At 33.6% G+C, this 8,976-nt stretch overlaps 2 protein-coding genes across 2 annotated transcripts; both read right to left on the minus strand.

Moving 5' to 3' along the window:
* Positions 1-3,240: 3,240 nt before the first annotated feature.
* On the minus strand, positions 3,241-3,720 carry LOC108374979 (uncharacterized). The gene is made up of 2 exons (XM_017631040.1): positions 3,658-3,720; positions 3,241-3,594 (listed from the first exon to the last, which is right to left on the minus strand). Exons 1-2 carry the CDS (start codon positions 3,718-3,720, stop codon positions 3,241-3,243), a joined length of 417 nt encoding a protein of 138 aa, XP_017486529.1.
* Positions 3,721-5,417: 1,697 nt separating this feature from the next.
* Positions 5,418-6,236, minus strand: Obp56c (Odorant-binding protein 56c). The gene is made up of 2 exons (XM_017631037.1): positions 6,177-6,236; positions 5,418-6,122 (listed from the first exon to the last, which is right to left on the minus strand). Exons 1-2 carry the CDS (start codon positions 6,234-6,236, stop codon positions 5,418-5,420), a joined length of 765 nt encoding a protein of 254 aa, XP_017486526.1.
* Positions 6,237-8,976: the final 2,740 nt, after the last annotated feature.

Below are 8,976 nucleotides of genomic sequence, written 5' to 3' on the forward strand. Positions count from 1 at the left end.
GAGAATTTGGTCAACACCGTCAGTCAAAAAAAAAAAGATAAAAAATCAACGCCATTTACTAGCGTCTTGAAATTTGCACTTTAATCTACTTAAGTTTAATAGGCTACATAACTGGATACCAAAAATTTTTAATAAAAAGTTTAAAATTTTTGGTTATAATTGTTAACGTTTGTTTTGTACGAAGTTTGAAATGTCGATTTGTCTGGACTGGTTATGTAGTTTGCCAAACTTAAAAAAAAAAATTATTAAAATTAAATAGTTTTTTTTTAATAGCCGAAACTGTTCAAAATCTCACCTAACTTAATCAGCTGACCACAAGGGTATGTAAGTATGAGGTGGAAAACAAATAACCGAAAAAAGTTCAAAGTTCTGTTTAGAAATAATTTTATTTACTACACATAAATATCTCGACGTTAACTCTAATTCAAATTAAATAAGTATGGATATCTCTTAAATTAATACAGTAAAACCTACTTATGTAAGTAACTTTCCCAAAAATAACAGCCAATTAGGGTTGTGTACTTAACATAGTTGAAGTAGTAATTAGAACAAGACAAACTAAGGAAGTTAATCGGGTTAGGCTTAAACTTTATCTCAATCTTATTCTCACTCTTAACCTAACTCTTAATCTTAATCTTATTTTAATCTTAATCCTAATCTAAATTTAAATCTTAATCTTTATCTCAACCTTAGTCTTAATCTTAGTCATAGTCTTAATTTTTATCTTATTCTTACTCCTAACTTAACCTTAACCTTAACTTAACCTTAACCTTAATCTTTATCTCAATCTTGATCTTAATGTCAATATTAATCATAATCTTTAGTTTAATCCTCATCGTAATCTTAAACATATTTTAATATTAATCCTAATCTTAATTTTAATCTCAATCGTAATCTAAATCCTAGCAACCTTCGTCGTAATTTTTATCTTAAACTAACCTTAACCTTAATTTTAATCCTAATCTTGATCTTAACCTAAGATAATTTTTTTTTTTTAGTTAAAAGTTTAGGTGTTATCAATAGCCATTTGTAAATTCTGTATTTTGTTTTTTTAATTTAACTTGGAAATATATAATAACTCTATTAAATATTATATGCACTATGATTTTATAAAAAAATTATTAGCATTAAATAATAAAAAATAAATAGTCAAAATTTGCCAATGTATATATGTAGGCGCCTTATAGTTATGATATGCACCTCATATCTAGCAATCATTTTTTCTGTATAGGACCAATTAGTGATGCACCTATGAAGCAAAACAATAAAAAATAAAAAATGCGGGAAGAAGCATTGCATTTAAATATGCAGCTACAACTTAGCTGACTCAAATCGTAAAGATTTATTAGAATAAAAAACCGCTGGCGATTAATGACTTGCATATGCTAAATTTTTTCGCTTATGCATATTCATCTTCCTTGCGATCTTCAAAAAAATTTTGAACTTTGTACCCAAAAGAGCTATTTGCATACATTAAGTTAGACAAATGTCATTTGGAAGTTTTTTGAAACCGGTAGATAGTCGTATTTACTCGCAATCAAATTGATTTAATTGCGATGTTTTTATGTGCACATGTATGTAAGCCAGAACGTATATTGTAACATACACGTACCTGCTAATTAACTCAAAATTAGCTTTAACTAGCGAATGAAGGTTTGTTTGTCTCTGTTTGTGATTTTGCTTACTTTTGCGTTTTTTTACTATTGTGATTTTTTCCCGTATTAAATATTGCGAATTCATGACGATTAAGCAGCTTCCACATATTAATAAAATTCAAATAAAAATGAGCCATAAGCAGGCCCAATTTTTTTTACTTACATGTGTAAACTGCTTAGTCGCCATGAATTTGTAATATTTAATGCAAAGCTTAAATATTCTTGATGTTATCACGCAAGTGGAAGAACCGCCTGTGCGATATCGCTTCCGAACGGTAGACGACTGAATTTTATGAGAAGTCTTTTCGTGAAAGTTATGCTCTCGGGCTGATTAAGCATAGCTGAGAGGTGAATGCATTGAGAACAGGAACCGAAAATAACAGTAATTTTTTTAACAGTTAAACTTGGCCAAATATTTTTTAAGGCCGAAGCAAAAGTCATTTCGAATCATAAACAAACCGCTTATCCAAATTAAACAAGTTTGGTATCAAATGAAAGAGGGCTAAAATAGATTTAAAACTGTTAAACTGTTAAAAATAATAACTGTTATTTTCGGTCCCTGATTGAAACTTAAGCTGTCTTTTAGAAGTTGGATAGAATGCGAGTCTTGCCGATAAGCCCTTAACAATCGGCTACGTCGCAAAGTGTGAAATGGAGGCAGGTGACAGTTGACAAAAAAACTGGTTGGGCTTAGAGAGGGGAAAGTAAAAGTCATAAATGCAAGAGAGTTAAAAAATAATAAATCTTTTGGTTCATAAGTACGAAAAGATACTGAAGATTCCCTTTAAAAATTTGGTGTCTCAATATACTTGAAAATTTGCAGTATTTCTTTTCGATTGATTTACAAACTTTTCTGCAATCTGATCACAGCTGATGCTACTCGTAGTAACGATACTTCAGAAAGAAGTTGTTCAACCAAAATTCTGCATCCGTCACTGCATTTAAATAGCCATCTTAGGATAGACATGGCAATGACATCAAAGATCATGCTTCGCTCTTACATAGAAAGAAAAAAACACCCACCAGCTTCTAGCCATTCCAGAGCTAGAATGCAAAATACTAGTTGGGGAAATTTTGAGCGACAGTCTCAAATCATCTCATACATTATTGGTGAAAGTAAGGACCAATTAATGCTCTCTGTGAGATCTAAAGGATCAGCCAAGATAAGTTAAGTAAGGTTAGCATAAGAGTTAGAAGCCCCTAACGCCAGGAGGATTTTACTTTTCAAGTAAGGGTTTTATGTTTTTTTAGTCTGCTTGGCACGTTTATTGTCCTCCAAACTGGACATATTACAAATTATGCTGCGCTTAATCTCTTTAGACTACCTGTAAGAAAATCATGATTACGGTAATCTTAGCCTTAAAAATTGTGGGCTCTTGTGGGTATTGGGTCTTATACACGCCGAAATAGTTACTGTCTTTCAAATTGCTACTCATTTAAAACTCAAATTTGTTTGATTAATTGATGCTCTACATGAGCTTTATTAGACGAGCACATAGCAGTTCCCATCACAATATGAAATAACAGATTAAGGCAAATTTGAGAGTAATACTACTCTACCGACATGTATGTAGTTCTGAAATGCTCAAATACCCAATTTGTTGAAAGTGCACTTCTCAAATTGATATACCTTATCGCACTGATTGGTAGCCTGCACCGACTCGCATGCGCGCAGTGCAGCAGTTAATTTCGTTGCATCCGATATACCAGTGACTTGCACGAGGTAAGCCAACACTTTAGTCAATGTAATTTTGCCACTAGTGTCTATGAGACCGACTTGTTGATAGTAGCACAATTGGAAACATTCCAATGTGGCGGAGTTATTTTGTAGAAGTTTACTTATAGAAGTAGCGCTTCTCACACGATTCGCGTCATCGGCACTCAACTTCGACTGCTGGATACATGTTTCGCGTGCGGTTTTGTCATCAGCCGCGAGCAGCTGATAGTAAGAAAGAAAACTGAGATTGTAAAGCAATTTTGTTGAAGTTTTTCAAAAATTCACCTGCGATATTAGACTGCAGAGCACAACGACCAAGAGCGCTTGTTTAGAACCGTACGATTTCATCACGCTTCCTTTTCGTTATCAAATGTTAAGTTTTCGGTGGAGGGCTTTCGTTTAAATAGGTATGCCCAAAATAAATTGCACGGTATAAAAAACCAATAGTAGCTTTTCACTATTTAGAGCACAATTCATTGGTTTCAATAACTTAATTATTTTCAGTTTGATTTACTTGGCGTAATATGTATAATTTATAAGTAAAAAATAATAATTGACTAAACTTTTAGAGAAACGTGTTAATTTTTTGTTATACTTATTAACCATTTAAATAAATTTGATTTGAATTTAAATAGGACGGCAAGCACTAGCGACAATTTCACGCTAGGCCAACGAAAATAATTGTATGTCATGCGTCATGACGCTATGCGGCACAAGTACAACTACAGTTCGTACCTTCGTCAGTTTAACAAATAAGTAGGTAGGACGGAGATATGGGACAAAGAAAATATTAGGGAGTTTAATTTAGCCACATCAAATTTTTTTGCAAGTTTTTAATGGAGCGCTGGAATAACCGCAATGTGTTTATATTAATACGTTATTTACTAAAGAAGTGAACGTGACAGGTGTTCGAAAAACCAAAAGTCTTTCACGAGACAATTGTCAATTCTTATCTTGAAAGCTCTTTACTGTCTTTCGATAGTGTAATCGAAAGATCTGCTAACGAGGAGGTCGTAACGTTTTTTTGTTTGTATTTTAACTATAAGTTTTCTAAAAATTCAATGAATTCAAAACAGCATATAGTTTTCTCCTTTAAAACAATAAAAGCTAAAAATTTAAAACAACAGAAACTAAAAATTAAAAGAAAATTTTATTAAAGAAAGAAAACAAATTTAATCAATGAAACAAAAAAATATAAGTTCCTTAAAATTCAATGACATTTAAAAAAAATTGTTCCATAATATAAAATTTAAAAGAAAATTTAAGTAAAAAAAAAAACAGTTAAAAAGGAAAGCAATAAAACAAATTTTTTCAATTACNAATTTAAAAAAAATTGTTCCATAATATAAAATTTAAAAGAAAATTTAAGTAAAAAAAAACAGTTAAAAAGGAAAGCAATAAAACAAATTTTTTCAATTACATAGTTGAAATTGAAAAACAAATTTTTCTTTTTGAAAGAGTAAAATGTAAAAATGAAAAAAAAAAAACATAGTTAAGAGAAAAATATTTTAGAAACTAAATTAAATTCAGCAAAAAAAATTTCTTCTTGAAAAATAAAATCTGAAAATGAAAAAAAACCAAAAATATATAATAAGAAAATAAAAAAATTTCTTAAAATACATAATGCTTTAGAAAATATAAATATATGTATGTATTTTTCTTTTCAAAACATTAAAAACTAAAAATTAAAACAAAATTTAATTAATAAAGTAAAAAATTAAGTTCTTTAAAACGAAATGAAATTAAACCAGAAATTGTTTTCTCTTAAAAAAAAATTTTGTAAATAACAGTTTATAACAGTTTCTCTCTCTAGTACACCGTGCTCCGCGCTTGTAGTTGTACCTCATTTTATTTCGTTTTACTTCACTTGCTTCATTCATTATTAGTTCCACCTTTCTAAGAAATCATTTTCCTTAGGCGTGAATATTTTAAGTTTTCAAAGCTATACATAATTTACAAGATCCCATTAGTGCTCGAATCAGCTAAGCCAACTCCTTTCGACATTTTCCACACTTCTTTCAATCTAATTCTTGTTTGATGCTCGCCTACGTTGTATCAACTTCTTCTTCGTTTTCTTTATCCTCAATTGCTTCTTCCTCTTCCATCACTCTGTCATCGGCACCATACCCAAGTGCATCGCGCAGTTGACTCTCCTCTTCGAGGCTCTTAAGGCGTGCGTAGCATAAATGCATTTTATACGAAGACTCACATATATTCATGGCATTCAAGTCCATACACTGCTTCACCAAATGCCTCTCACGCCCAACAATCGCATACAGCTTGGCGAAGAGCTGCTCCTCCATATACACACCCTTCGAAAAGAGACCCAATTGCTCGTAGAGGCAATAGGCAAAACATTGCAGCGCTTCATCTCCACTGTCACCAACTTTTAGTGAACGTGAATCTTCATACACCGCAATGTTCCTTTTTTGCGCATTTTCTTCATAACTAATGTCTTCATCGAGCACTGAATCATAGTCATTCGCATCAGCAGCACATGGCTGTTCCGTAGTCTGGCCATTGGTGCTATTCAAAACTTCAAGATCATGTGTGAGCAAACTTAGACGAAATCGTTTTAGCTCAGACATAGAAAGTTCGGTTTCTTTCATACATGAACGTAAGACAGCAGCAGAGAGTGTTGGACGTGACAGCTCTTGTTGCCGTTCAAATGATTGTTGTTGCTGCTGCTGTTCTTGGCGATCCTCGTCCATTTTTAGAGACACATTGAATGAGAGTGAGATGTAGCGTGACTAGAAAGGAATTGTGAATTATTTATGACATAAATGAAATTTAATATTTCTCACCTTTACATTTCGCACCGAAGCACCGAGCAAAATGGCCAACAGGCTAGCTGTATAATACATAAAATAGTTGGAGGTACCTTCTGCTGCGTAAGTGTGTTCAGAAATATAATTTCTTTATAATTTGTACTCAACTGTTGGTAAACCTGCTTTTATAGGCAAGTGGAGCCTTAACGGTCGATTGGACACTTAAAGCGCAGTGCACCGTTTATAATTACAGCAATATTTAGATTATAGATAAAAGTTTTTTAATGCCAAAAATGTCAAAATAATGTACCCTTTAAATTGAAATGAGCAACATATACCAGATTAGTTGCTATACTACTTACAGTGGTGGAAAAAATAAGAGCAAATATATAATATTTTTCCTTTGTTTATTTAATGTTTGATATTTTTTATAAAAGTCTAAATCATTAAATAACAAGTAGCTTTTAAGCAAAAAAACCGACTTCAATCCTCATATAAAAATTTAAGATTGTCGTTAGTTTCTTCTAGATCCCCTGATCGGATTTAAAGTAGTATGGGATGACCTATGAGGTAACACCTTTCCTTTAAAAAATAATAATTATAGAAATCGGTTAACGTGGTCCAAAGTTAAGTGGTAACATACATTAAAAAAAAATTAAAAATATTCGGACGAATCGATAACCTTCTTTTTGGGAGGTCGGTTAAAAAACAGCATATGAATCAACATTTCAAACCTTGTACAGAATTAAACAAGTAATTTTTATCCAAAAAAAACGACTTAAACTCTCATATAAAAAAAAAATATATATATATATATATATATCTCATGATCCACTGATCGGATCTTAACCAGATTAGTATGGGACCACCTCTGAGACACTACCTTTCCGATGCAAAAAAGAATTATCGAAATCGGTTGACGTGGTCCAAAGTTATGCGGTAACATACATAAAAAAAAAAAAAATATTCCGACGAACTGATAACCTCCTCCTTTTTTGGAAGTCGGTTAAAAAAAAATAAAATTTAAAAATTTGTTATATTTTTTTTTTTTAATTTTTAACCAGAGTTTTTGAAGCGGAGTTTGTGAACCGAGTGCTGAAATAGGGCATTGTTCAATCGAATTCCAAAATAGGGCATTTTTGAAAAAAAAAATCTGAAATAGGTCGTACTTCAGTCGTAGGGCAAACTTCCACTCAGCGAAAGAAGTGGAGTCGGCAGGTTTAGTTCGAAATCAAGCATCTGCTGTGAACATTAAGAAAAAATACAAGAAATTAAGATTAAACATGGAACCTAGTGGACGTCTTCTAAATCCATAAAGCCAGCCATACAAACTTCAGGGCCATTAACATGAGTGTGCTTCCAGCTGAAAAGTCACGAAAGATTAGCTGAGTTGCGCATTCGTATGGAGACGCTTTCATCATATACTCTGTCGTTGCGTCAATAAGCCTATCAGTCGGGAAATCATGTGAGATGGCCCTGCAAAATCAGATATAGTAACGCCATCAGAAACACAGAATTCGCCTTGAAAATTTTTGTAGACGTTGAGCGTGCTTTTGACAATGCCATCTTCGATAGCATGTGCAACTGGGCTCTGAGCCATGGAGTATATTGCTGGTACATCGGATTTGTTCACCGCCCGCGCGAAAAGTCGATAAGTTTCAGACAAAAGGGGCTCAATTTGCTACGAGCGGAGTTCCTCCGGACGGTGAGTGTTCAACATTTGCTCTAGTGCTTGATAATTGATCCCCTTGTGATCAAACTTAGCTGCTCTAATATCTACGCCCAGGTCTATGCAAAAAATGTGGCCTGCCTCATTAAAGGCCCTTCTCTGTCAGTTGTTTCCTGTCCACTAACTCGACCAGAAGTAGTCATGCGCTCAACTCTAGGCGATGAATGTTGGAAGACCTTGTCCCCTCTGCCCGGGCATGTCCTTAAAGGACTATTTAAATTTCTTCTGAAGTAAAATATTTAGGTGTTATCTTCAATAGTAAACTTTTCTCACGTTGAGCAATGGACCTCCAAATCCTTACCAACATTCTGAAAATTTAAACAGGTCTTTGGTAAAACGTGGTGTCTGTCCCCAAGAGGAATCCTGTGGATTTACATCTCTCCGAAGGCATTTCGCGGACCTCATGGTCATGGACTGCATGGTGTAAAATAGGTGGAGGGGCAAGAGCTTACGTATCTGCAGTGACAGCCAAGCTGCGTTCAAGTTATTGGCCAGCTCTTTAACAAGCGATTTGGAAAATGCAAGCCTGAGTAAGCCGTTTGCTCTCAGTTCCAGGTCTTACGCGAGTACCTAATAATGAGCCATCTGACCATTTGACTACACAGAGCTCACATCAAGATTTTCAATCCATTAATAGCCTTCCTACATTTGGATAACAATTCCACAATCAGAAACTGCGTAAATAATTTTTCCAGCTATGACTGGATACATCGAGGGGCTGAAGGTGAGCAAATTCCTATTGCCTTTAACCTCAGATGGCCCAACTAGATAATTGCTGTCATTGAGATGGGACATTAGACAACTTACGGTATTGCTGATTTGTTACGGTCTTATTTCATAAACGGTTCTTGAGGATAATAAATAACTAATATTCCCCCGGATGAAACTCTAACAATTTCTTGTAAACTTTCGAGAGAGAGCTTAATAGCAGTACCCTGAGCCTAGTCATTTCGTTCGTCTTTACTGGGCTTGCTTCAATAGTCTCTCGTTTGGACCTGCGCGCTTGTTTTCTGAATTCTTTTGGCACTTCATTATTCATAGAATTAAATCTATCTCGTTTGACAGCCATATTAAAATATTTCATTTAACTTGTAAAAGAGACTGATT

Source organism: Rhagoletis zephyria, unplaced genomic scaffold, assembly GCF_001687245.7.
Source record: "Rhagoletis zephyria isolate East Lansing unplaced genomic scaffold, Rhagoletis_zephyria_1.1 Rzeph_scaffold_08341, whole genome shotgun sequence".
In the NCBI taxonomy this organism is placed as follows: Eukaryota; Metazoa; Arthropoda; class Insecta; order Diptera; family Tephritidae; genus Rhagoletis; species Rhagoletis zephyria.

What these genes read in the sequence shown, in the direction of transcription:
- LOC108374979 (XM_017631040.1), bottom strand. Translation starts at nt 3,720, where the DNA reads ATGAAATCGTACGGTTCTAAACAAGCGCTCTTGGTCGTTGTGCTCTGC. An exon ending in TCTGCAGTCTAATATCGCAG is followed by an intron (nt 3,595 to 3,657) that starts GTGAATTTTTGA and finishes TCTTACTATCAG; the next exon opens with CTGCTCGCGGCTGATGACAA.
- Obp56c (XM_017631037.1), bottom strand. Translation starts at nt 6,236, where the DNA reads ATGTATTATACAGCTAGCCTGTTGGCCATTTTGCTCGGTGCTTCGGTG. An exon ending in CTTCGGTGCGAAATGTAAAG is followed by an intron (nt 6,123 to 6,176) that starts GTGAGAAATATT and finishes ATTCCTTTCTAG; the next exon opens with TCACGCTACATCTCACTCTC.